This window comes from Anopheles funestus, chromosome 3RL (assembly GCF_943734845.2).
Source record: "Anopheles funestus chromosome 3RL, idAnoFuneDA-416_04, whole genome shotgun sequence".
NCBI lineage: Eukaryota > Metazoa > Arthropoda > Insecta > Diptera > Culicidae > Anopheles > Anopheles funestus.
Genome location: NC_064599.1, coordinates 50472041 through 50500009, shown reverse-complemented (window position 1 = coordinate 50500009; position 27969 = coordinate 50472041). Strand labels below are relative to the sequence as shown.

Here is a 27969-nt window from a genome sequence, read left to right as displayed (position 1 = left end):
AACATTCTTTCCCCCGCCCCAGTCGGTATACAATTGTTGGCCATGATTGGCAACAATTGTAGTCCAGCCAGCACCACGTGGAGGTTGGGGTCGGAGTTCTGAAAATTCTTATTTCAGCGTTTGCTAGCCAGCTGGAATGAGAAAGTGTTAAAATGGTTAAATTAAAATGGTTCTTAACAAATAAATATTCTACTTCCCTACGCTCATCCTAAGCTGGCCCTACTCTGCTTTCAAGGCATCAATAATTGTGGTAAACACATTTGGGTTGTGGCGTTTAAATTCAAATTCCCTAACATATGTATCTATACTAGCTTTGTGTGTTCCCTTCCTCCTAAGGTATGGCTTAAGCTTACCCCAAAGATTTTCTATGCCCTGCGTATGTATTTCCCTATCTTCTGGATCTACGAAATTTTGTGAATGGTTCACTGTCCTATGCTCATAACCATAAGCCTCGAGTCCGTTGTACGCCCGCCAACAATCAGTGATAATGGTTGTTTCCGGCGCAACGTTCTCGAGGATTATGTCATGGAGCGTGGCCCTATCTCTTTTTTCTACTAACTCCAAAAAAATTTTTTTATTTTCCCTGCAAACACCCCCTACAACCCACACCTGATTATTGGCCGATAGTCGGCCACGGTTATACTTACGCTTTGTCAGGACGGACTCGTCGATTTCTACCGTCATTCCGGGTCCGCCTACGATGTCCCTATGCTCATCTAAATATTCCTTACTTTTTGCCCTAAGTACACGGAACCACTTATTCACGGTTTTTCTATTAACTCCTGACTCGGCCCTAGTGCTGCTAACATGCGAGTCGCGGGACCACTCGAAGGTTAAACGAAGGAGTTGTGCTAGCGACAATTTCGAGTATCGGAACACACTTCCCTTGCGGATAGAGCATTCCGATTCTTCACAATTGTCGCTTGCGCAAATCCATTTACTCGTATTTCTTCTCCCTATACTACGTAAAACCATCGAGTGGTGGCACTTCTCGCACTCCTGTTCGCCCTTCAATAATCCTGCTTCCTGCATTAATCTAACTACCTCGCGCCCATCCTGCGTTAAACTTACTAACTCGCCAATTGTTTTTACCTGGCTAAGGACGCTCATTTTCCCTATTTTCCTTTCTTCCTATTTGGCTCTTTTTAGCTTATCTTCGCTAATCCTCACTAATCCTCACGAATCCTCACTAATTTTCACTTCTAATTTCACTTTTCACGTATCTCTAAAACTGTAATTATTTTGTTTTTAACACACAACAAAAATTTTCACAACCGGGCACTCGGTTCGTTCGCGTGGTATTGACACTTATTGAACTTAATAAATATCAGGCGGTTAATTGTTTACATGCAGATTACCGATACCTTGAATCAGGGCGGTTGACCCGGTTTTATTTAAATTCAAGTGATTAAAAAACCGTAACCGTTATTTTATGCATAACCGATATGGCTCATTTTTTATCATTATTGCCTTTTTCAAATTTAGTTCTACATTAGTTTACACTGTTACATGGTAAATTATATAAATTGAATATATTTAAAGAATTCTTTTATAATTATTATTATTTGCGGTGCTCTAGACAGCTGATGGTCCGCTGGTGTGATGTCTTCCGTCTGTTTCGCTGGCGCTGGATTGTCTATCGTGTGTTGCCAGTGTGCTACAAATATTCAAGGTTGTTTAAAACGTTTTGGTGATCTCTGGGTAATTTCTGTGGTATTTGTACACGCAATTATTTCATTATATATTCAAATCTATCTGTGTCTTGTCCAGGCTGGTCTCCAAGAGTACTGTTGATGGTACTAAGCATTTCCCTTTCAGCTTGTATCTCATCAGCATTTGCTTCATATTCAAGCAAATTTGGAATTGCGCCTCTGTGAACAGCGTTGCAGATATGAAATTTTCATTTCGTTCTCTGCTTATCTCATCTTGATTTTCTTCTATTGTGAATCGTTTGTTGCTGAGTAGTTACTTGAAAAAATTGTCCAACACATTCAGACAAAAAAGGGTGTTCGATGCGCCAGTATGCGGCTCTGTCTCCGTACAATGCGTATGTCTTACGTACAATCAAAAAACAGGTTCACTGGCAAGTACCGCTAGCTTGTGCATTTCTACCTTACATGTATGACGCGCTTTGCGATTAAATAGTGACGGTAGGTCAGATAAACGACCGTCGCATAACTTGCGTGCGTATGATGCAGTATTAAATACGACTACCATTAACATCTTCTCCGTAATCAGATTATTGCCAAATTCGTCCTGCATAGCTTCCCGACTAAATCGCGAGTAGTGTTCTACACTGGATACCAAAATGATAGCCTCACCCAGTTTTTTCAATCTGGGGCAAAGACCAAACATCGGACATTTTTCAATAACTTGACATATATTCTCGTGCATTAAAGCAATACTTTGCATTTAAAAAAGTATCAATATAAAGCAACAATAACCGTAGAAATAAATAAATAAAAAAAACATGATGTACCATCGCAATTATCAGACTAAGAAACAGAAGATACTATTGAGTTTACAAGAAATTAGCAATTACAAACGACATCATAAAATCGGTTCAAAGAACGGTTTGGTGGTCTGACGTGCATTTCATTTAACATGTACCGTGGCTGTAAAGATAATAGCGGCGCGTTTCGGCGTTTGATAATATTATTTTTATTATAAATTCTTCAATTAATACACGACGGAAAAAAAACAACTTCAAAAAAGGTCCGCCTTTGCTCCGCTGCCTTTTATCTTTCCCATCCAACTACCCGATCGAACTCGAACCGCCCACACGCTCACACACGCTACTAATACCGCTCAGCAGCAGTGTGGCCAGCTTGCGCGTTGTCGGAAAGGGCGCTTCCGACAACCGTTTCGCCCGGTTGCAGGGTTCGCCTACGTTGCTTTGGTAACAGTGGCAGTCAACATGTTAAGGGGGATCAACCGGCTTTTTGGAAAGAGCATGCAGACAACCTTTACTCCTTAAGTTCTCCTATCAAGAATGTGACGACGTGGAAAAGGGTAATGACACACTTTACAATAAAATCACAATTTATGATACCGAAGAATTTCCTTATTTTTAAAGGGATGGTTCGATTACAAATGCGTGGTTAAGAAGAAGCTACGCGTCAACAAAGCTTCTCTTACTGCCACTGGGGGTGGACCAAATCGCAATTGTTAAATGAATTGGAGGAACGAGTATGTCGAGGAACCACATACATTCATTAATTAAATTAATTAAGTTAAATTAAATTTTAAAATATTAATTATTTATTCAATGCACTATTTCTGCATTTGAACTATCGTTCTCAGTTAAAATTTCCATATTCATTGCTATACACATATTGTGAAGAGCACAACAAACATTTGTGATTTGTGCAGCCTTTACTGGTTTGTAGTGCATCTGTCTTGCACCTAATACGCATCCGAATCGATTCTTTAGCACGCCAATGGTTCGTTCAATTATTTCTCTACCTTTCGCGTGACTTTTATTATAGGCAGCTTCGCGTGTATTTAGTGCTGCATTTCGTTTTGGTGTTACTAGCCACGGCTTTGAAGGGTACGCAGAACCATCTGCGAGTAGAAAAAAATTGAATTAGTCCTGATGAAAACACAACTCATGTAATATTTTGTAGCTTGTTTCACCCTTTTGATGATTCACCGAGAAAAAATCGTTTATGTCACTCACACTCCAAATATGAACATCATGATTGGCTCCGCTGAACCTGGCATAAACGTAGCGTATTTCCATTTTGTGATCTCAAACCTTTTAATTATTGATTATTATGATTATTATAGGTAATTCTGGGTTGCACATGAAACATGTACTGCAAAAATAATGATTATCTTACCGAGAGAACGTTTATACTGTAAAACCCCTTCCGTTTGTAATGCTGATCTCTATCTTGAACCGGAGCAATGATTTTTATTTGCGTCCCATCTGCTCTAATTACAACCACGGGTATACCCGATTTTGAAAATAAGTGTAGTCGTGCCTCTTGTTGCTCTTCCGGTGTCATTTCCAAACTGATTCATTTCTCGCACGTTTCCTCTAGAATCATTAGGGTTTTAGCAAACACTTTGGAAAAGGTCGGCTGTGCTATGGCAATGCTGAAGTCGGTTCCCACACCATGTTGATAGCATATGTTGATAGCTTCCTTCTGCCAGAAACCTCAGCGTAGCGGTTAGCATTTCCTTCGCAGTCAATCCATTGCGCCCTCTTATCGAAGGAAACTTTAGTGTTATTTCTTCCAAAATTTCCACAAAAATCTCTCGTGAAATACGGAAATTGTGGGAAAATCTGTACCGAATGTAATAAGTTACGGTCAGGGCTAGGGTAGATAATCCTAACGGGTGGAACATACAACGCAGCATGCGACGATCTGCAGCAAGATTTGCTTTCTGCTCGCTATCACTTACGTAAAATGTGGAAATCATTTTGAACACAATAATGTTTTACTGTAAAACTTTTCACGAAATGAATATCATCTTTTTGTAAGTTGTTGCTCTTAGAGTGCTGTGATTATAATTTTGTTTTGACAGTTTGATTGTACGAAGAAAAAAGTCGATGAAGCTTTCGTCGAATCTAACGGGTGTGCGGAGTGCAAATTAGATTCCCGTTTGGTTAGAGTGTTTGTGACGGAAAGTTTCTCGTTTGTTACTGAGAATGAGCACTTATGTATTTGTAAAAACTGCTTCTAAATACAGTATGTATTTGTAATGATTGGATTTGCTTGTTTTATTCCTGTGCTCATGCTCATGCCCTATGCCGTTTATTAGATATACCACCGGGCAGTCCCAAACTCAATTGGGAGTTGTTGCATGTAAAATGAATCAATTAATTTCTATTAAAGCCTTAAATTAAAATAACTTTCTTTCTAGAGGAAATAAAATAATGAATTAATGCAAAGATGGAAATTTGTAGTTATACTGATCTGCAATATAACCCTATATGTATTTGCATCCTTCAATTACTAGCTATGATTGTGACAGATTTTGTCAAGCAATTGGTACCAGCAAAATGCATTCACAATCAGGAGGTGTAAATTTTTCCGCGATCATTCCTAATAAATTTAGTACGTCTTCCAAAATGCCATGCTTCAAATCTATTTTCAGTGCATGCTTCTCTAATGTAGATACAGGGTTTTAATGGTCAATCGGTTACTATCAAATCGCTATCTGTTTTAACAAAGTTCCTGTTTGGCTACTCTGGCCTCTACAAGAATGAATCTGTCAAAGCAAAGTTTCAATCCGGCGTACTCTGGACTGTTTTGGTTTGAAGCTGTCAAAACCGTGCTCCATAGCGCTTGATTCATATCGCTCAAAAATATTTGCGTTGATTGCGTGGTGTTTTATTAACTGTAGTTTTATCAAAAACCCAGTAAAGCAAGTATAAAAATTTAGTTGATAAATTTAAAACTTAAATTTTGTTTTGATTTTTTACGTTTTTACTCACAGTTTTCACAGTCACGTAAACATATTCGAAATATCTAATTTTCAATCTATAAGTATAAACTCATGATGCATTCATGTGCGCTGCGCAGTACGCAAGATTGAAACTTTGCTTTGACGGATTCATTCTTGTAGAGGCCAGAATAGAATTGTGGGTTTACGTCGCCAAACAGAGACTTTGCTAAAACAGGTAGCGATTTGACAGTAACCGATTGGCCATTAAAACCCTGTATTGATGGCAATGGGTAGTTAAGATCTGTCGCAATTTATTTATAAGTGCGGTTTACAAAATATCTCAATGTGAATGCTTTACTTATCTCCAATTTTGTCCATCTAACACGTTTCTTGTTTTTCAAAACAAGATCAACCTGATTACTGCGCAAAGTATTCGAAGGCAATTTCTTAATTTTGGGTACTATTTATGTTCATGGTATGCTGCAATTTTTGATTTTCTGGAAATCTGTAGCTAATGCCAGGCTTTGTTTATTTAATTGTGAATTTTCTTTAAAAACTGTATCTAGCCGTGATTTAAGAATTTCGTTAGCATTTTTAAATTTTTTGGATTCTTCTATTTTTTTCTTCAAATAATTTACTTGCAACTCAAGTTCCTTAATTTTAGCATCTTTCTCTTCGCACTTTGTACAATTAATCTGTTCGTTGTTATTTGTCTCTATTGCATTTGCTAAGTTCGCGTTATACTAATCACAAACAATGTGTTGGTTGTTCAGGAACACAAACCTGCACTGCATCATTGTCGAGATGATCTTCTTGCTTCTTTCCTAGGCATTGTGATATTGAAGGAACCGCTAAAAATATAAAACACAATTGATGCTTTAGGTTTTTTTAGACTGTAAAAGTTGTTTAGTTGATTAGTATGTTTTGTACATTTTTATATTATGATACGAGGGCTGACAATAAAGTAAGGTCTCCAACTTTTTTTTCTATAGAAAATGACATTTATTTACAAAAAGCGATACACCGTTGGAAAGGCCAAGGTCTTGGCTACTTTTCTACATAATCGCCATTCTTTTCCAACACCTTGCACATCCGCACGATGAACTTGTCTATGCCGACAGAATACCACTCTCCGTCCGCCTCGCGCAGCCAGGTGTTGACCTCTTTCTGAACCTACGCGTCACTTTCAAACTTCTTCCCTCCGAGATGTTTTTTCAGGGCGGGGAACATGTGGTAGTCACTTGGGGCCACGTCGGGACTATAGGGAGAGTGATCGATGATATCCCAGCCAAATTTCTTGAGCAGGTCAAGGGTAACGTTGGCTGTGTGCGGGCGCGCGTTGTCGTGGTTAAATTTCACTCCTTTGTTCAGCAATCCCGGGCGTTTGTTTTTTATGGCACGACGAAGCTTTTCCAGGGTCTCACAGTACCTTGCAGCATTGATAGTGGTTCCCCTTGGCATGAAATCCACCAACAATACCCCGTGGCGATCCCAAAACACCGTAGCCATCACCTTGCCGGCTGACAGTGTCGCCTTAAATTTGTTGGGTTTCGGAGAATTGCTATGGCGCCATTGTTTGGACGACTCCTTTGTTTCGGGTGTGTAGTGATGAGCCCACGTTTCATCCCCCGTAACAAACCCTTCCAAAAAATCATCGCCTTCCTCTTCAAAACGGGCCACAACTTTGGTCGCACATTCCACGCGCCGCTTCATGTGGTCTTCGGTCAGCTGTTTCGGCACCCATCGGGCAGAAACTTTGTGATACTGCAAGTTGTTCACAAGGATATGACGGATTGTTTCGCTGCTACACACTCCACCAAGCTTCTCTTCCAAGTCCCTAATTGTCGCACGGCGGTTTTTGAGCATTTCTGCCTACCCTGCTTGAACAATCGCATCCGAGACCGACGGTCGGCCACTTCTCTCCTCGTCGTGAACATTAGTGCGCACGGAATTGAACTCGCGGCTCCACTTACGCACGTTTTTTTTATGTCCATACACTTTTCCTCGTAAACTTCAACTAGTTGACGATGGATTTCAATAGGTGTCACCTTTTTCGCACTCAAAAAACGTATTACAGAACGCAATTCGCACTTGGACGCTGACGCGAGGGGTACCTCCATCGTTGACGGCTGCTCAGCCAAGACTGAGCGGTCGGGGAAGCCTCACCCAGCAGCAAAGTGGTAGTGGGGGAACCAAGGAACACGGCGGTGTTGCCAGATTTCGCCTAGCGCGTGATCCGGCGAAGTTGCAGCGTTGGAGACCTTACTTTATTGTCAGCCCTCGTATACAGGTTTAAATGCCTCCACATACTGCTTAATAAATGACCATTGTTCCATAAGATCTAAAATTGAAGTACTATTTTAGAATAAAGAAAAAGTTTAAATTTATAATATTTTACCTAGTTCCGGGTACTGTTGACCAAGGTCGGTAAATAAATCTTCGTGGTCACAAAAATGTTTGAGCATCTCAAAGATACCACCCCATCTTGTTTTGGAGTACAGTGGTGGGAGAGACTCTTCGTTGAAAATGGCTTTATACGCAATTTTTCGACAATTGTTCGACACTGCAGTACATTTGCGTATTTCAGTATCAAATCTCTTCACGACATCCGCTACCGAAAGTTGCAAAGTATGCACGGCGCCTCTCACCAACGTAATTGTGTTAGAAAATTCCTTTTCAAGGGAACTCATCTAGTCCAACTGCTCGGTGGTATCCGTGTGATCGTCTTCGTCCGTTGGTAAATTAAAAGAGTTTTCAAGATCTGATTGCATTTGTTTGACGGTAGCGATCATATTTGCACCGTTGTCACAAGTAACCGCAAAAATTTGATCTAACGTCACTTGGTAAATGCCCAGGATTTCCAAAATTTTGCTTTTTAGATACTTTCTAGTATGCCTTTGGTTCAATTCTATCATTCCTGTTGAAATAAATGGTTTTGATTATTACTAACAATTTACATGATAGTGAGAATGTTAAAAGTCTTATACGAGGGATATTTTTCAGACTGTAAACACATTTTCGGAAAAGTTATAACCATTGAAGATACATTACCGATGGTATAAATAACAATGTCTTCTTGTTCTGTATTGTAAAACTGGATATTAACACCCAATATATGCCGTCCGAGACGTGTTGCACTATCTATTTTAAGGCAAAGAAGGTTTCCTTGGACGGCAGAAAATATCGCAGATCGAATCTTTTCAGCAGCAGCTCCCAGGTGGCAGACAAGATTTTTGCGATTTAATTGTACTTTCAGGGCATCACATATGGGTTGCAGGATAATCTTAAAACCTTCCCATTCTACGCACATCATGGCCACGTTGTGTAAACAGACCAGTTTAATTATGCCCTCTAGTAGCTTTTGCTGGTCCAAAGCTACTGGAACTTTCATTATTTTTGTTTGTTTTCCGGGAGCTGAAGAATCTTCTTGCTGTAATCCATAGGCTGTAGCCAACGTTGGATGTGCCGTTCTTATGTGGCGAATAAAATTTCCTGGATCAAACTTCTCAGATTTTTGTCGATATCTGCAACCATTGACAGTGTCAATAGTGCATATCATTACACCATTTTCTGAAGAAACGCAGTTTTCAATTAGGATATCACGCAGCTTCCGCTTCGATCCTGATGTGCAAGCCATCTTTTTATCAACAAAAATTCAACGAAATATCACACTGGTAAATTACGAATAACGTGAACACACTAACAAGACAAACTATAAGGTTTGCGTAGCCTACTGTTGATGGTCAAACGAATGGTCAAATGAATGGATTCAAAAAATTTCATTGTGTCGAATGACATTTTTTGACGTGAATGTCAAATGAAAGAGCTGGATGCGAATGCGAATCTTCGAACAGAGTGAATGTCAACAATTGCATGTCAATGAAAGTCACCGTTCACAACACTGGCCATAACCCCGATTACGATCTAAAATAGAATGCATATCTATACTCAAGTCTTTATTTAAATTCATTGCGTTTTTCTCCGAAATTATAACTTTTTGGACCTTTGTGCTTAAATGACCGCATTAAGCAAAGGCTGAGGTAAGAGTTGGTATCGCTAAATTTTTCTAAGAAATGCTATCATGCATGCAAAGGTGACAATGTTCCATCAATTTGAAAGTGTCCGGGTTTGAATGCTCGTGACAAAATCAGGGTGTTTTTCTGTTTCGTTCCGTTTTTCTTCGAAAGTACGTCTTTTTCTGTTCTTTTTTTTCATTTCTACATTGAGGAGAGGTAGAAGAAGCTACCTGAGAAGGTTTTATGTCGCTAAGTTTTTCTAAAAATTACTAGCAAACGCGTGAAGGTAAAAAAGTGTCCGAAATGCAGGTGTCCGGAAATGAGTGGCTGCTACTGTATAAATTGAACAAAGCGCGTGATATGCTGACCGAAGCTTTCAATGGAAATTAAAGCGCCAAAACTTGGAGCGCTGAATTTAATTAGTAAACAATTTACCAATACATAGCCAAGGACGTCTAACTGTCAACACAAAAATCCAAGATATCGATATCAACAAAGCCTATTATGAGACCTCATTACTCTACTCGTTGGCCCGATTCCATATTTATATTGTTTGCACCGGCAAATTGACGCTTAATCGCAAAGGTGTACACATTGGCCATAATGTACTCTTCTTAATGCACTCGTTGATGATTTGTGCATCTGTGTTCTTCGGTACGATCGGCATAAATTGTCGATAGTACCCTGACGGGAGGAGCATTTAACCCTCAAAAACTCATGGCACGCGTGTGATGTAATGAAGGCTTCGATCAGCGGCCTCGAGGGCGTAGCAATTGCTCATTCAGCGATGATGAACTGATTGATGTCACCATCATCGTTGACGAAGTAGGCTTGCGCGAGCGCAAAATCGACAAGCCGCGGAGGATATTTGAAAAATAGGCAAATTCCTTTGCAAGGGTGGTACCGCGATATTATTAATCAATCTCACTTAATGCACGTAAGTGTTCGATATTCAAGTTCTAGTCCTCCATGTACCAGTGTACCGTTTGTGATTGCGGTGAAAATATCCGTACAGCTATACAGCATATTTGTCATACCTAGGGTACGCGGGTTTTGCAGCATCCCTGCCGAAGATATTTGTGCAAAGATATGGCCCAAGTGGGTCGGCGTGCGATAGGTGACCGATTCTTGTAAAGCGCGATCTCACTCTGAATTATCCTGCAGCAAAACGCACCATTATGATTGCTTGTTGATAGGTTTCGCACACTACACCGTTAACAGTGTGCAAATCCTAGCACAACGTTGCCCCCTTGCAGTAGCACGGTAGTTACCTTAGGCAGAAACGTTCCATCAACATCGTTGAGCAATATACAATTCTGCCGAACATCGTTTTCTGCTGCCCGAAAAGACGTACAACCTGACGAATTCTCTGGTGCGTGTCATCTGGTCCATGCGATGGTTGGCGCTGATTCGCATTCGGTTTCGCATGACGGTAGTAAATTGTCCGTGGAGCTTGTCTGTTCGCCGAAAGTTTTCGGAAAACCCTTGGAACATTTACCCTATTTCATGCAAGGTGATGCTGGATTAGCAACTATACATGACGCATGCATCATGCAAGTCCGAACCGTTTCGTACAGTTGAGGATCGGGAAGTTCGGCCGTTACGAACTTATATTAGCCCTCGGGCGTTTGCGATTTGTCCTGATCGGTTAGAATTATCAAAATATGTGCACAGGGAAGGCCTCGTTTGTAAAATTTAACTATCTGAATTCGCGCCACCACCAAGGCGAGAGCTCCGATGAACAGATCGAGGAGGAGGACTTTCAGTTTAAGCCGGAACACACGAACCGGTAAGATTTCCTCGTCGAGAGCAAATGTTCCATTATTTCGGGCCATTTAGAATTGTGCATAATGGCGATGAATAAGTATGGCTTGCTCAAAGCTCAAACAATGGCCACGGAATACTGGTATTGTGCTTACATATGCCGCTTGCTGCCTAAGGACTAAGCATAGCCCCAGAATTATACGTGTTCCTGGAATAACAGGTTCGACGTTGTTTATAGTTCGTATTTAGTTCACAATTCTTTATTTAACGTTTACGTGGGTTACGGTTACGTGGTGTTTGCGCGGAGGTATCTTAAGAGCAACTAACGTATAAAGTTCGTGTAATGAGATATGAGTTCTGGTGAGTTCCTGTAGATCACAGTGTTCCCTGCTTCGGACATTCTATTACACCACCAGACGTGGTAGTTCGATTGGTGATGATACGAGCTTTTTGGTACACTCGGCACCAGCATGATCCATGAAGCTCGCCTACGATTTATTTCGAAGTATATTCTTATGATTCCGTAAATATCTCAACCGTTGTGTCTCGATTTTGCTGTAGCATTGACAACATTGTAACGACATTGTATCGACAGCAGATGATTTGGTTTTAGGAGATCCAAGGTGTGCTTTGAGCGCGACGTGTCACTGATGACCTCCATTACGCAGCGCGCTGCGAACAGCTGAACAAACCACACAAACACTTCGCTGTTCGAAAGGTGCTCTTCCGTCCGGCAATGTCAGCACTTTTTACAGGCGAGGGGCATATAGAAGTATGAAAACCTTGAGGAAATGTATGTAAAACTCGTGTAGAAACACGAATCCTTTGATTGTATGTGTAGGCTGACATCTAGCAATCATTGTTAGAATAATGCGCAGAAGTTTGCATATTTTTTAAATTAAGTCGATCTTTTCCAAAGCGCAATTTTAATTTCAAAAAATCCTCCACGTCGTTATCCGTGGCCTGCGTGAAAGAATTGCTGCGTACGGATCGGAAAAGCTCTAAAAGGTTTGTATATGTAGCTAACAGAATCTGTGGGTTAGAGGACGGACCGCTTTTCCAGCTGCAGCCTGCAAACAACTCTGGGCAGAAGATCAAATCACGCGCATCGTTCATTCTGTTGTTCATATCACCTTTCCCCATATTTCCATCCTTAACTTTGTCTTTAAACTCTGTATCTTTTCCTAATTTTTGGTCGAATTGCTCAATCCCTTCTTTAGTAATTAGTTTTTTGAATTCTTCTGGTGGTTTCATTTGCGCCGCTGTCCCAACACAAACAACGCTGGACATTTTTTGGTAAATATTTGCAATTGCAAGATTTTTTTCGATTGTTTCGCAATCGTGTCCTTTACGTGCTTCTGGTTGTCTTTTAATCCCAAAATCTCCAACTTTTGCTCACGCAATTCCTCTATTATGATGTGTTGATTCATCAAAATTTGCCGCAACAGTGTCGTCACGTCCTCTGATTCCTCGTTTTTTCCTGGGACATGGGACATGAGACCAATTCATCAATAGAATCATCCATCGATGATACAACTTCTGTCTCGTCTTCGATGCCCCGGCGCTTAGCGATCCGCTGATTTGAATTCATTTTTACTAAAATTGGAAAAAAATCAATTAAATTACAGCCAAAAACACCTACGCACGCAGCTAACATACTCAGCTCTCACTGGCCTAGGGCGATGAAACCTAACATTATCCGTCTCCAGTGTTCCCTGCATGATATTTTTTCGCGTAGATCATTAAATAATTTTTCTAAGAAAGTTACAAATGTCACGGTATTGTATGGGAATCTTTGCGATGCATAGTTCAATATTTCGTGTTTGTTGATTGCGCAACGAATTGAAATAATTCTCGATCTCACTCTTGGCACTCGCATTATTTCTGGTGTACCCACCATGGACCGTCCGTATTCTGATCGCATGGAAGCTTTAAATCCTACCACGTCAATAAATATGATATTTGCCTCAGAGTTGGATTCGCTTAAAACATTTAAAAGTTGCAGAGCGTATTCCTTCCGCTAAGCTATTGTGGTCGGACAATTTCGGCTTTCAAGTACAACAGATGTTAAGAAAAAAAGGATCCGTTAATCCTCCGTTAATTTTTCAACATCTAACGCAAATTCCGCACTTATCCTATTTTTCAACTGCAAGAGCGTTAGACTGCAATCTTCCCCAAGCCACTGTTTTATCCTTTCGCATATTTCTGCAGTTACTTTTGAACTACTTGGAAGTCTCCTTTTCATTTTGTAAATTCGTCTGTTTGTTTCGCATTTTTTTACGATTTGGTGAACGGTGGTGCTTTTTTATCTCCGTAATATCCCATATTTATCTTTGTGTTTTTCCACTGTCTAACAAAGAGCACACACATTCACGCTCCTTATTCGTCGTCGTCACGTTCTTCCTGCGATTCATGTTGTTGCTTTCTTCGGCGAATATTTTTCTGCGACTTTCAGCTTATTGGTTGAGCTAAAACGTAAGTAGATCGTAATTTAAATAAAACTTAACTCACTATGCTTTAATTAGAAATAAATATATTGTTTAAATTCTTCTGCGTTAAAACACTTTATTGGGAATTGGGAAATTAAAGATACAATGGTTGTTGGCGCTAACGCTTGCACCTACGCCTGTAAACGTGGGTTGGATGGTAAAACGTCAGAACACGCATTCGGTTAACGAAATGTGCGTGCGCTGTGTCAAGCGATCGACCTCTTTTCCATCCAACCACAGAGGAGACAGGACGAGTTTTAGTGTTCGCATCACCGCGCTCATACTCAAAACAGCTTTTGAATATTCCCAGTGTTTCGTTTATTGTTCCAAGTTCAAATTTCGTAACCAACCCGAATTACAAATATACGACTACCAATCCGTTAGTGATCCTCTCTTCTGGGACTCTATTCCGCACTTGGTGAAACAGTTAGAGAAGAATGTAGAAAAGTAATATTTCTGACGATTGCTGTTGAACTACTAAATTTATTCTAAACTTTTATCTCCTTATATACTGGGAAGCGGATCCCAGTCATCAGCTCTTTTCCATCGGATTATGATTTCGTGACCATATATGGTCATTCAAATTCCTCTAATTTCTTCAATTTCTCTTCGTGTGCTCCAAGACAATGTATATAATGTATTGGTTGGTTGGTATAAGGGGCGGTCCGGATCGCCCCTTGTATCGGGGATTAAATCCCATCCGGACCGTCCCCCGTAGGATTGACTACCCAGCTACGTGTTAAAATACAAGTCTCGAATTAAAATTTTCTTTCTTGAAAGAAGGGTGTGGGACGGTTGATTGCCAGATACGAACTGTATAAATTAATTTTAATTTAATACCGCCAACGTTCGAACAACTGACTAATTTGGTCAACTCCATGCATTGACCGAGAAATGCTCACCAGCTTTGCATCAGCATTTGTTGCCGTATCGATATTGCTATCTCTCGTAAGCCAGAAATGACCGACATGTCCTCAGAGGTCGTTACGCCAAGAAGAAGAAGATAATCTATCGGTTGTTTATTATTTGCCTTCACTTTTTTATTTATAAAATTTCTTTTGCTTGGCAGAACATTTTTACATTAAACAGGATAAATATCAGGCCCACGGTAGAAATTTCGTAACTATCACAACGCGATGCACGTTGTACATAGCTAAGTGTAACTAGACTTATTTTACCACGTAGCCGGATAGTCAGTCCTTGCTACGGGGCAACGGTCCGGATGGGATTTGCAGTCGGTACTGCCGTGTGGACCGGCGCCGTTTATCGCATTATATATGTATATATATCACTAATCACATACATATATGTATATCATAAATCTTCTTACATTTTAGGCCCTTACATGAACCAGCCAGCATTCCAGATAGGTTAGAAACAAAGATAAAGCAGAACTTCATTATTTTGAATTGTATATCGCAATCGTTCAGATAATAATCTACAATTCCTTCTCGTTGTAGGAGGTTGGGTATAATTAGTCGAAAAGTTTTCAACGATTTTAGCCAATTATTTGGAACTCGGATGAAATCAAATACCGCGATTCTAGTTCTAACGGATAAATTTACATATGTGATTTAACATTTTCTATGAATATTCATACATTTTTCTTTAATTGCTTATTAGGCTTTACAATCGAATTGGATTTGTCATTCCATTTACAAAGTAGCTCTTAAATTTATCTTTAACTAAATATGCAAGCTGGCTGGCACGATTGTTGCACCTCAAATCTGATGTGGTGGAAGGACTAGGGATAGTTTCATTATGTATTCCACGCACTTTCAGTCCACTCACGCACAATTCAGGGACACTAAAATCGCTGTCCCTGTCCACCGTCGATGCCCGGTTTCGTACCGCTGCAGCCGCTCCATATTATTATAAAAAGAAGCAGCAGCAGCAACAACAACTATTTAAATATAGGAGCGCATTATTTTCTTCCCGGCCGACGGGATCCACTGCACGCACTCCTCGCCCCCTCTCCCGGTGAACGCACCGGAAACGCACTTTTTCCACGCACTTTCAGTCCACTCACGCACAATTCAGGGACACTAAAATCACTGTCCCTGTCCACCATCGATGCCCGGTTTCGTACCGCTGCAGCCGCTCCATATTATTATATAAAGAAGCAGCAGCAGCAACAACAACTATTTAAATATAGGAGCGCATTTTTTTTTCTTCCCGGCCGACGGGATTCACTGCACGCACTCCTCGCCCCCTCTCCCGGTGAACGCACCGGAAACGCACTTACAAGGTTTTTCTATTCAGTTTAGACTAGCCGCACACTTTTTCCTGCTCGGCGCATTAGATATTGCATAGATATTGAAACTGACGTTATTTAATCTCATGTTTTAATTTAGTAAATTTATTATCTAGATATGTGACCACAGGCAAATGATCCGGATTGTAGACGCCAGGTTCAGCGGCTCCGATCACGTTTCTTTCATTTATAATTCCAGCCCAATTTCTGCATACTTTGAAGAAAAATGGAGAAGCGGAGACCGCTTCTAAACTCTAAACTCTTGGGTTTTGTATATTTATATATAATGTGTTAGGTCACATATTAATGGCTGTTTTAATAATATTTTAGGTGACTCAGCTTATCCTACGAAACCGTGGTTGATAAAGCCGCACAGAAATCCTCAAGCCGGAAGTCCTGAAGCACTGTTTCATGAACAGCATGCATAATTCGTGCCATAATCGAAAGAACTTTCGGCATGCTTAAAGGTCGATTTCGATGCATAAATGGTGAACGGCAGCTGCATTATGCACCAAACAAATGCGTACGAATTATAAATGTATGCTGCATGCTGCACAATCTGCTCATATGAATGGTGTAACTGACGAGATAAATGAACTGTTTTAATCAAATATTTAACTTCTGTGAATAGGAATCTGTGATTTATTCATGTTTATTCCGCTTCTAAAAAACTACAAATACAAAAAATAAAAATTATTTATTATTTTTTTATTTTTCATAAAATTTAGCATTTCGTTATAAATGCCAATAGTTCCTTCAGTTAAAATTTTCAAATTATTCGAAATGTCGGTCAAATGTCTAATTGTTTCGTCATTTTGTTTTAAAATTATGGTCTGAAAGTCTTCTAATTTGGCCTGCGCTGTTTTCTTAGTCTTCTTCCCTTGGTCCGATGGTCCTGGTTGTTCGGTATTATGGTCGTTGTGCGTTTGTCCTGGTTTTTCCTTGTCGTGGTGCGTTTCAGTGGTGTGGCTGTCGGCGGATGGTCCTGGTATTTCTTTGTTCTCGTCGTGGTGCGATTCAGTAGCGTGGTCGTGGTCCGTTGGTCCTGGGTTTTCCTTGTTCTCGTCGTTGCTCGATTCGGTGGTGTGGATGTGGTTGGATAATCCAGCGGTGAGTACTACGCGATCGTCTTCAAGGGGCTGGGCTAAACCGACGCATTGGCTTCCTTCAATCCTAGCATTGAACGCTCGCATGTTAGTAATCGCGGCTATGCGTTCTTCTAGTGCGTTTAATTCGCTTAACGCCGGGTTGCCCCCTCCTGTTTTATTGATCTCCCTCTTGTTCTGACTTAGTTTCTATTTTACAAAAGATTTTTTTTCAATCCATGTCTATAAATAAAGTTGAAAAATTAAGGATAAAATAAAAATTACAAAATGATTGGATGATCTGTTACATACCCTTTTCCACGCTGCTCCTTCCTTCACAGCTGGCTCCATTGAATTTAGCTCCATGGCCACATTTTTCCAAAAAGATGATGGGTTGGAGCCCGCGCCCTTAACCAGTTCTGAATTTTTCTCCATTATATCCACAAGTTTTTCTTGTTGGCACTTAGAATACCGAACTTTCCTGAAATGCAATAAACATTAATTTCACATGGTAAAACAATTACATATAAGCTATTACTTACTCTTTTCCTTCTTTAATCCCCTCCATAGTTATAATACTAAAACTTTTTAGGAATTCCCGGGGAGGAATCCTATTTTTATTATAACTTCCTTCCTAACCGGCCAAGGAGGTTAGCTGGCCTCACTCCCTTGGCCGGTTGGCGGGTCTTCCTTCTGGGGCCGGTTAGCTAGTCTTCCTTCTGGGGCCGGTTGGCTAGTCTTCCTTCTGGGGCCGGTTGGCTGTTCTTCCTTCAGGTCAGGACGAAAAACTGTCTCTGGTACGGGCATGCCACCGTTTTTATATCCTGCTGAGCGTGGTCCAAACCATTTCTTATTTTTCTTCTTTTTTCTATCTGTCGGTTGGTTTCCTGTCCGAGAACAAGGATCTCATTGTTCTCTGCCGAAGAACAAGGATTTGATTGTTCTCGCCCCGAACGGAAACTTTTCGTCCTTTTGTTGTTTCGTCCTAGGTGGCGCTTTGTTATTTGTTCGTGTCCTAGGTGGCGCTGTGTTTTATGTTCGCGTCCTAGGTGGCGCTGTGTTACTTGTTTGTGTCCTTGCTAATTAGGTCGCTTTGGTCGCCACAACTTCTTCTCTTAACCTCTTTTTTATCTTTTCTCTTAACCTTCTTCTCTAACTGTTGAGTTGTAACTGGACTGTACTGGGAACCGCTCCTGTTTTTATACGCAAATTCAATGGATAGGATGATCCATTTAAAAAAAAAACACACAATTTTCCATGCTTCCAATAGCATGGGACATAAATAATTCTCTTAAAACCAATTCAGCTCTCGAATTTCCACGTGAAATGAGCTTTCCACTGTTAATCTACTGGGTCGAAGCAGTAGATAATTATTTCGATCGCAGTGGAAAAAATATTTCTTTCCCGTTACAAATTCGCCATTTTTTTATCTACTGCTCGAGGTTTTCCTTACGATTTGTACGGTTGCCATGACTATTGTTCCTACCGTTTTACGGGTTGAAAAATGTTATGCGTTGCGATAGTAATCCGCCATGACAGTCAAGTTATTGGTCGCTATGTTATTCCACTGGTAGAAAGATTGCTTCGCGATGAGTACCAATGATTCCATATTGCCTCGTCTTTCAATGCAGACATTGGGCAAAATGCACACTGCCTTTATAATTGTATCCACATGAGGTGGTGTAACTTGAATTTCCGTTTTAACGGTTCTTCTAGTACTGTTTAGTCTATAATTAAACGCTTCTTTACCTTCATCTAAATTGCCACTATATGGTCGCATTAAATAGGGTTTCAAAGGATATCCTTGATCGTCTATTAACACCAAAGGCATGTTATGGTTTGTTCCTGGCAAGGGTTTAGGTGGTGGAACGTTGAAGGTTCTGTTTTCTAAATGTTGAAAGGTATTAGAATTGGCGAACACTCCGCTATCGCTTCGCCTTCCATAGTCTCCTAAATCGATAGCGATAAATTTACAATTTGCATCAGCAATTGCTTGGAAATGTATTGAAAAAAAAAATGTGTGTAATTGAAAAATTGAGACGCGGTGACATGGACATGGACATGGACGCTTCACCCTAACATGCTTCCCGTCGATACTTCCAAAGCAGTTTGGAATATTCCACAATAATTCATATTCTCTGGTGACCTTTAACAATGTATCTTCAGTTGGTGCAGGCAAATAGATGTATTTAAGCGCATCCCATATTGCTTCAGAAATCAAACGAGTAATAGGCAATTTAAAAAATTCGATTGATCAACGATTTTCTCTAATTACCACACGGATCAAAATTGAGCATTCAAACTGTTTGCTAAAAGACTTTAATTACAAAACGCATGTTTAAGGGCAAAGCTAGGTTTTCCGGCAAATTTTAACAAACTTAAAGTACTATTTATAACAAAAATAACCTTTTCCGGTTATTTCCGGGCGGAAGAAACCTTTTCCAACACCTTCAACACTTGCTCGTTGTAGGCGATGTTGGCTTCTTCCCAACGACGTTTTAAGCCACGCGCGTGTTGACGAGGATGATCAACGCATGGCGGTGGAGTTGGTAAACGTCTAAGCGAATGTGTCACAGGTAGGGTGTGCGATGGTAGCTCTGGTGGGGGATTCCCATGGCCGCTAGATAGCCCCGAAGATGGTGTAGTGCGTAATTCTTGAGACTAAAATATAAACAAAAGTGTCGTTAGCATCTGAGTTTAATGAGTAATATGACGTATAAGCTTAACCAAGCATGCCGAAACTGTTGGAACATCGCGTTGCGTTGATGGGTCTGGGTGTGGTGTTGTTCCACGAGCAGACGGTTGTGTCTGTACCATTTGCAGCTAGAATAAATAAGAAAAGACTCGTAGACATATCCATTAACAAATTTAGGAATCATATTTATTATGAAGCAAATTGTATATGTTTCTTATTAGCTTAACTACTTTTCATTATTTTTCGCAGTTCCCTTCAGCGACAGAGAATTGGTTAGTAGTTTCGGATCAATTTCGTACAAAATGGAATTTTTCTCATGCTATTGGCGCTATAGACGGCAAACATGTGGAAATAAAAGCTCCACGCAACAGCGGCATGCAATACTTTAACTAGAAACAATTTTTCAGTATTGTATTGCTGGCAGTTGTTAGTAGTAATTGTAATTTCATGTTCGTTGACGTTGGAGCAAAAGGACGAATTTCGGATAGTCGTGGAACATAATTTGCTGAATATTCCAGAGGCTGCGGTATTGCCTTCGGCGGATCCGATCCGATTCAGTGCCAATCCCTTATTTTCTGTTGGGTGATAAAGCATTCGGTTTCACCCAATATTGAATTCGACTTTTCGCCGCTATAAAAGAAGCAGGTTCGTTAGCTTATCCTTACCAGCAGGTTTCGAGTGCTGAAAAATGTAATCGAGCTTGAACCAATGATTGCAACCTAAATTGTTCTTGCTACGGTATACTTGCATATTTTTATTCGTCGACACGAGTCCGTCCTCTCATTCCATAGAGATCAGCAGGGAGGGCGAATTCTAGCTCCAACCGTCTCCAAGCATCAACCTGGACAATTTTGCTGAGGTAGTGCATACATCTCCTGTTCCAAAAGCATTCGCTATTTTCGATACTTTGTATAAAAAGCAAAGTATCCTCGTGATTCATGCTGATAGTCTAAAAAAAGTGAACATGTACCGTGTGGGTTACATCTACGCAGACATTCAAAATGCGTTGCTTTACCACCATACTTACTCGCTTTCTTGCTGCTTGTTCAACGCCGGACACAATAGCGTTATTATTGTCCATTTCCCCATTCAGCTTGTGCCTCCCGCATTGTTTTATCGAAGCGTTAAAAACTGTTTTTATTGAAGCGTTCTTCTTGAAATTTCAATCTCTTTAGCAAAATCGAATTATGCTTTTGCATAGCTTCTAATTGACGTTTTGCTCTCACTTTAGATCGTTTTTTAGATAGACCAGGTGTGGTAGATAGATCTTTGTGTTGTTGTTCGATATTTGTTATTGAAGTTGTAGGATCACTAGTGGGTTCAATAATGATCGATTCTGGAGAAGGTAATACAACTGCTGCAGGTGATGTCGATGGTATGTCATGGCTGTTTGTAGTTTCGTTAAAAGGCTACATGGTTGGTTCAATCATTTCATTATTAGAGGTGGTAGTTATGTTCAAATTTTCGGGAATTTCAGATTGTTGTTGGCTTGTTGTTTTAGTGTCAAATGCAGGTATATAAAGAGCACCAGCGGTATCGTCTAATTATATTAAATCCTGGACACGTAATTCTATTCCGTTTAGCTGAGTCCACCTCCATTTGCTCTATGGTCCCTGATATTGTGGGCAATCTTCTTTTTACGACCACATTTGAAATCAGTCCAGACCTGAAATAAAATGAACGATACTCATTTTGAAAATATTACGTATCTTCTTCTTGGTTTAACGACCTCTGAGGTCATGCGGGTCATTACGAGATTTATTTTGCCATGTAGCTGTTACGAATAAGCAACGTTTAAAGTTTGGCACACGGTTTAGGTTGGCATCACTGCCCTACGCCTATATACATAATTCGCTCCGCGATTTGAACTTGTACTGTATCCTTTCAGCAACAGAATAATAAACAACTGTGTCGAACTATTTGCAAACCGTGTCTTTCGCGTTCATTTATTTAACAGTAGCTGGATAGTCAGTCCTCGATACGAGGAGACTGTCCGCACGGGATTTGAAACCCGGTCTTGCCGCGTGGACCGGCGCCGTTTATCACATACACCACCGGGTCGCCACCGGTGGTTACCGCGATTACATTGTATTACGTACGTAAAATTGGTAGAACCACTTTATTAACAAAGGTCAAACAAGAAAACGAGGCACGAACAAGAATGGCACGTCCGTCGTGAGCGTGGGGGAACGATCGAGTGTCGCTAGGGTCCGTGCGACTACGATCTGAACGGTGGCCACTTAACTACACGATAACGTTGGATTATCGGTGAGTGCCTCGGGGATCGCTTCGGATGCTGCAGATGTGCACAATACAACACAATGCATTTACCTTTTTCCATCCTGTTGCATCCTTTTCAGTTGGGCCTAGCTCATACAAGGCATTTGCTACTTCTTTCCAAAATGCACTAGAACATTTCTGATTTTCTTTCTCTTGCTCGGTTAGAACGGCCTAGCCGTATCAAGACTTCTTGTACCGCGTAGCCGGATAGTCGGTCCTTGCTTCGGGGAGACGGTTCGGATGGGATTTGAAGCAGTATCATCAGTAGCTGCTAATCAAAGGCTTACCTCGGCTGAACCACCAAATAGAATAAAAACCACTCCAAACATCGCTCGCTCACGCCGCATATGTTCTGTGACTATCGTGATGATCACCGGCAGTAAAAGTCATGACAAAATGAGTGACCAAGAGAGAGTTGGTTGCAAAAATGTCACCAGCCTGGTCACACGTCTCACCGATCATGAACGTTTCACCTCTGATCATCGCAGTTGTGTACGTGAGTTGTCATAGTTCAGTTTTCAGCCATGATTGTTGATAACAATGGGGCAGATCACGGCTTAAGCTTTTTTTTTGTATGCGTTTTGACGTTTCGAGGCTTATCCGCTGTCAGTTCCCCATACAAATCGACAGCCAAGTTCAGCCTAGGAAATATGGATTAGAAAGTTTTCCTAATGAAAACTGCTCGATTAGCTCGATCAGCTGCTCGACAAATATGTAAACAAACCAATTTGCAAGCAGTTAAAAACAGGGTAAGGCCATGTTACCCATATGCTGAAAATGTAAACAAATCAACAAATATCCATAAATGCACATAAATTTAACACGTTTCAACATGTAATGTGTTGTTAAAATTAATTAAATTAAATCATAATATTTTTTCGTTAGAACGGCCTGGCCGTATTGACTTATTTTTTACCACGTAGCCGGATAGTCATTCCTTGCCACGGGGTTTGGTCCGAATGGGATTTGAAATATGGATCTGAATGGTAAACGCAACGGTATTAAATGTATTAAAACGGTATTAAACGACAAATGATATAAACTGTGCTTTCAAACTACGAACCTTTGCGCTACTATATGCTACTGTTTTGTGGCTACTGCTACGTATAATTCAGAGATGTTCTCATTCTTTATCATACAACAGCAGCATCCAACCTAACCTTTTGTGCATCATGCAGTACTTTACTTTGATTAATACCGTTGCGTTTACCATTCAGATCCAGATTTAACTAATTTCGAATCGCATACCAATTGCACAGCCTACTTTGAAGCTCACGTCGTTTCCATGGAATTCGTTACATTACGTTCTATTAGCATGCTAGGTTTAACAAGAATTATGAACCTCTATCAGCTGAAATTACCGCAAATAAACGACCATGTTTTTTAAAATACATCTATTTAATATTCGATGCGAAGAAGAAGAAGAAGATAGGTTGCTCGGTTTTGAAAATTCCAAACGATCGCTCTATTACAATACGCTTTGCCCTTCGTTGAATAGATGACGAATCCGGGATTTACATTTCGTTAATTTGTTTTCACCTTCTATAAAAACTCAGTGAGGCAAGTAGGAAATGCCTTGTAATGATTTGTAAATCAGTATATATGGTACTGACAATACGGCAAATGCCGTCATAATGGACTTATACAATAAAATAAAATAAAAAACCTCAGTGAACAGATTTACATATTTTTTTTAAAACTTAACAAAACAACAGGGTAAAACTGAAACAACACGGAAAATCCGACACGGGGTAAAATGTCTCTCGGATAATCGCCATCTGTTTTCGTCATCCATCTCCTGTCAAACCACTGAAATTATTCTACCTGTGTGCTCGCGATTAGCTGTTCGATCATTTTAGCCCAATTTAGTGAAAAAGCGTGTTTTTGTTTTTTACAACTTTAGTTACACCGTGATTGTGATTTAATTTTCAATATGATTCCATTGATTTTACTCGCTGAAGAGGAAGATCAAAGGGAAGAGAAGATGAATCAACAACGCTATCGTAGGTGTCTTCGGTTAAACAGAAGCGTGATTGAACTCCCACGCAATAGGTAATAAATTATTGCTTATCTCTTCGGTTTTGAAACATGACAATTCTGATACATACTATATTTCAGTTTTATACAAAATTTCCGAGTTTCACATGATATTTTCGTCGAAATTCTTCGTGAAATTGAAGGTGACCTTACTCCTGGTACATCGATTGGTATAACAGCCGAACAAAAATTAGCTGCAGCTCTACGGTTTTTCGCAACAGGTCACTTCCAACAAGGTGTTGGAAAAGATTTCCACATACCAATGGCACAGTCGACGTTTTCTACTATGTTGACCAAGGTTTTGAACAGTATGGAACGGAAGCTATGTTCAAAATACATCATGTTGGATATGTCCGAAGCAGACGCAGAAGCAGCAAACCAGTATTTTAACGAGAAATCTGGAATCAGTGGCGTAGTTATGTGTGCAGATGGGACACACATCAGAATAAAGCGCCCAAATACGAATGAGCATTTCTACTACAATCGCAAAGGAGTTTTCAGTATAAATGCTTTGATGGTATGTGCATTGAACTTGATTTGAATGTTTGTTTAATATTACACAGTGGAATATTTATTAACAAATGTAATTATAACCCATATTTCAGATATGTGATCACCAGCAAAGAATAAGATTTGTAAATGCAAAATATGGTGGAGCCAAACACGATGCGCATGTATGGAACCGGAGCCCTGCGCGTAGTTTTTTTGCGGCCAAGCATCGCAACGGCAACACAGCCTTTAAGTTGCTAGGTACTATATTTTTAATTCAATTAAATCCCATCCAGATTTATCCCACGTTGTCGTTACGCCAAGAAGATGTTATGTTTTTTTAATTAATGTTTAATGTTTAATAATAAATTCTGTTGTTTAATAGGTGATTCAGCATATCCAAGAGAAGACTGGTTACTCATACCTGTCAGAGATGCAAATCCGAGCTCTGCAGATGCTCAGTACAACGAACGACACACTGCAGGACGTATTATAATTGAGCGAACGTTTGGAGTTTTAAAAAGCAGATTTCGATGTCTTGCCGGAACACGAGAGCTACAATATGCACCTTCCAAATGTGTTAAAATAATAAATGTATGTTGTGCGCTTCACAACATGTGCATCGAACATGGAATAAATTCATAACAAATCATGGTCGTTTATTTGTGTTTTACTAACTAAATTGAGATACACAACAATAGACAAGTAAATGTGGAGAAACCAGAGATGTGTGAACGAAGAGCTTTGATTGTCGCAAGGTTGTGTCACTAGTTGAGTGATGAGATCGTAAACTTTTGCCTTATCCGTAGATCGGTAGCACACTGTGCTTGCGTGTATCTACTGGTAAAATAGACTAAACATGGTGCAGCCAGAATCGCATCGTTTAACGTAATAAAACGTATTTAGTTCGAGTTGTATTGTTACAACATTACACTTGGCCAGTGGCGGATCTAACGGTGGGCGAAGTAGACAACCGCAAGGCGTCTCATCCTTTCGAGGCCTCGAAAATCTGGTTTTGTGTTCTCACACGCTGTGATATTGTTTTGTGGTTAATCACGGAACCCAAATATATAGATAATATCTATTACTATTTATTTCAATACGACAATATTAACGCGACGCGAGCTCTGCATGATCGAACGCTACAAACCCGAATGGCCGGTGATCGAAAGGCCGTCCCGTGCCAACGTCCTTGCTAGAATCCAAAATGAGGGAAACATGGTTGGGCCCACGAGCCTAGCACGTGGGATCGCTGGGATGACATCTCTTGTCATCTAAGGATGTCGCACGTCGTGAGAAGCCCAGATGACGATGTCGCGTGACACAAGACGTGTCCACAACATCTGGTTACTTAAAACATGCAACACAATGACAGAGTGTAAGAACACACTAGTAAAGGAGCCTCCACTAGCATTTCACGCAGCACCTCCAAGAAGAATGATTTGCTACTGCTCTCGATTTTCAAATCTGCCCCGTGCTGTTCATGCTCATGTGATTGAACTTACACGAACTTGCTTTTGTATCGTAGCAACCACCTCATTGAAAAACATTTCATGAAAACTCTGCTTGTATTTCGTGTCCATTTATACTCCTTGATTTTAAAGAAAGTTTTATATGACACTTAATTTCAACATCAATAAAAAAATCATTTAGGTTATCACAAAAGATGGAAAGGATTTTATTTTGGTTTATATAAACTAGATTTTTGAAGCTTAACTATTGCATTGAATGCATACCATAGTAAACGAACTGGACTTATAAAAAGGCTGTTTTAAGAAGAACATAGCGTCTAATACATGTTTAGCTAATAGCCCTATTTACATCTAGTATTGCTTAAAGTGAATGACTCAGATAAAATTAAGGAAAAAATATGTTGGTATTACTAAAGTAGGTGAAATAGAATAATATGAATTTAATATTTAAGAATAATATGAATAATATGAATTAATGAAGAAAATTAAAAACAAGAAATTAAATAAAAATAACAGGCACTATACTATATCACAAGGTTTTAGCGTTTTAGCAAGGATTTTGGCGTTTCAGGTTTTGATTCATTTCACGAAGTTCTTGTAGGATGAGGATTTGGTTTTCTGCTAATGTGTCCATTTTTGTCACCATCGATTTCAATAGTTCCGTCTGTTGTTCGGCTAATTCTCTGATGTCTATTGTTTTTCTGCGTTTTTGTTGTGGCTGGTTTTCTTCGTCGCTATCGGTTATCAAAATGCTGGACTGTTGATGTGGATCCAATGAGGAATTGTTATTGCTGGTACTGGTGTCAGAGATGGTTGCGGATGAAAAACTGTGTGTATTTGGGTCTTGTAGAAACTGGTTGCTATTGTGATCTATGCCGTATATGTTGCCTGCATGGCCCTCGTCATCGTCTTTAAAGCAAAGGAGGAGAGCAATTCTCTCCTCCAATGCGGTTAACGGCACTGCAGTCGAGGGGCCTGCTCCCGTTGCCGTGAGGTTTCTTTGAATCTTGGCCCATTTTTTCTTGGTGCTGTATTTCAAGTTTTTCCATACCTACGGGTTTGTATTACAAGCATTAAAATAGTTTCAAAGTAGTACATAGAACAATTTATTTTGCTTACCGTTGTCCATTCCTCTGCACTTTTAAAAGGCGGCCCAAACGTGTTTAATTCTAAAGCAAGCTGTTGCCAGAAGGATTTCTGGCTACCTTTAGCAAAACCCTTAGCAATATCTGGTCGCTCTTCCATCAGGTCGACCAGTTTACCGAACTGGTTTCTTGTTGTAATTGGTTTACGGTTCCTAAAAAAAAAATATATCAATTTTCGAAAATATACACTCTACCTTAAACACGTTGACTGCCAAGCATTGTCTTGAATGAAAGTGATCTTCATATGATTTACATTTTGATACACGATTCGTATACCAAATTCACATACATTCTGATACTTTCTATCAAAAATTATTGCCAAGACAACCAACGTGTTAAAGAATAAATTAAAAAAAAAAAACAAAATACTTTAACTTACATTTTGTCACTAGATCACAGAATTGACGTTGCAAGGATCACAGTTTTTGAGCGAATGAGTAAAATATGACGCTCTGATTTATTTTTTCATCTGGTCGGTTAGTTTACAGCGTCGGTTTGAGTTCTTGATTTCTTGGTTCAATTCAAGATCTGTTTTGCCGCCATTTTGAATTACATTTGGCGTTTGGACGCCCTTAAGATGCATTATCTGCTCACCCACGCATTCGTGTTACCATGGTTACCCTTTCTTTGCGACCAAAGTCGATTAGACAGATTGGTTAGGTTTTTTTTATAACTCAATTCGATATTTTCTCTGTAATGTGAAATAAAAAACTAATTGAATGAAGAACATGGTGGCACTGAATAGGATCAATCTGCTTTCCTTGTTTCGACGGTTCAATTCACAGAGTTATAAATAACGAAGAATTTTTATTATTCTTCAAAGAGTGTTCCGCTTCTAATTTCATT

The 27969-nt window shown here is 39.9% G+C and overlaps 2 protein-coding genes and 1 pseudogene across 2 annotated transcripts in view; 2 read left to right on the top strand and 1 right to left on the bottom strand.

Moving 5' to 3' along the window:
- The window catches only part of LOC125769488 (uncharacterized), a 71638-nt gene that overhangs the window by 33426 nt on the left and 10243 nt on the right, over nt 1–27969 (top strand). The gene's annotated exons all lie outside the window — the stretch shown is intronic.
- Nucleotides 314–14146, bottom strand: LOC125769719 (uncharacterized; annotated as a pseudogene).
- On the top strand, nt 23753–25158 carry LOC125769680 (putative nuclease HARBI1). Its single transcript, XM_049438487.1, has 3 exons — nt 23753–24534; nt 24623–24767; nt 24892–25158. The coding sequence occupies exons 1-3, from the start codon at nt 24280–24282 to the stop codon at nt 25149–25151; spliced, it is 660 nt and encodes a 219-aa protein (XP_049294444.1). The 5' UTR covers nt 23753–24279; the 3' UTR covers nt 25152–25158.

Excerpts from the sequence above, each read along its gene's own strand:
- LOC125769680 (XM_049438487.1), top strand. The coding sequence starts at position 24,280 with ATGGCACAGTCGACGTTTTCTACTATGTTGACCAAGGTTTTGAACAGT. Across the intron at positions 24,535-24,622 it reads TCAGTATAAATGCTTTGATG|ATATGTGATCACCAGCAAAG; the intron begins GTATGTGCATTG and ends CCCATATTTCAG. Across the intron at positions 24,768-24,891 it reads CACAGCCTTTAAGTTGCTAG|GTGATTCAGCATATCCAAGA; the intron begins GTACTATATTTT and ends GTTGTTTAATAG.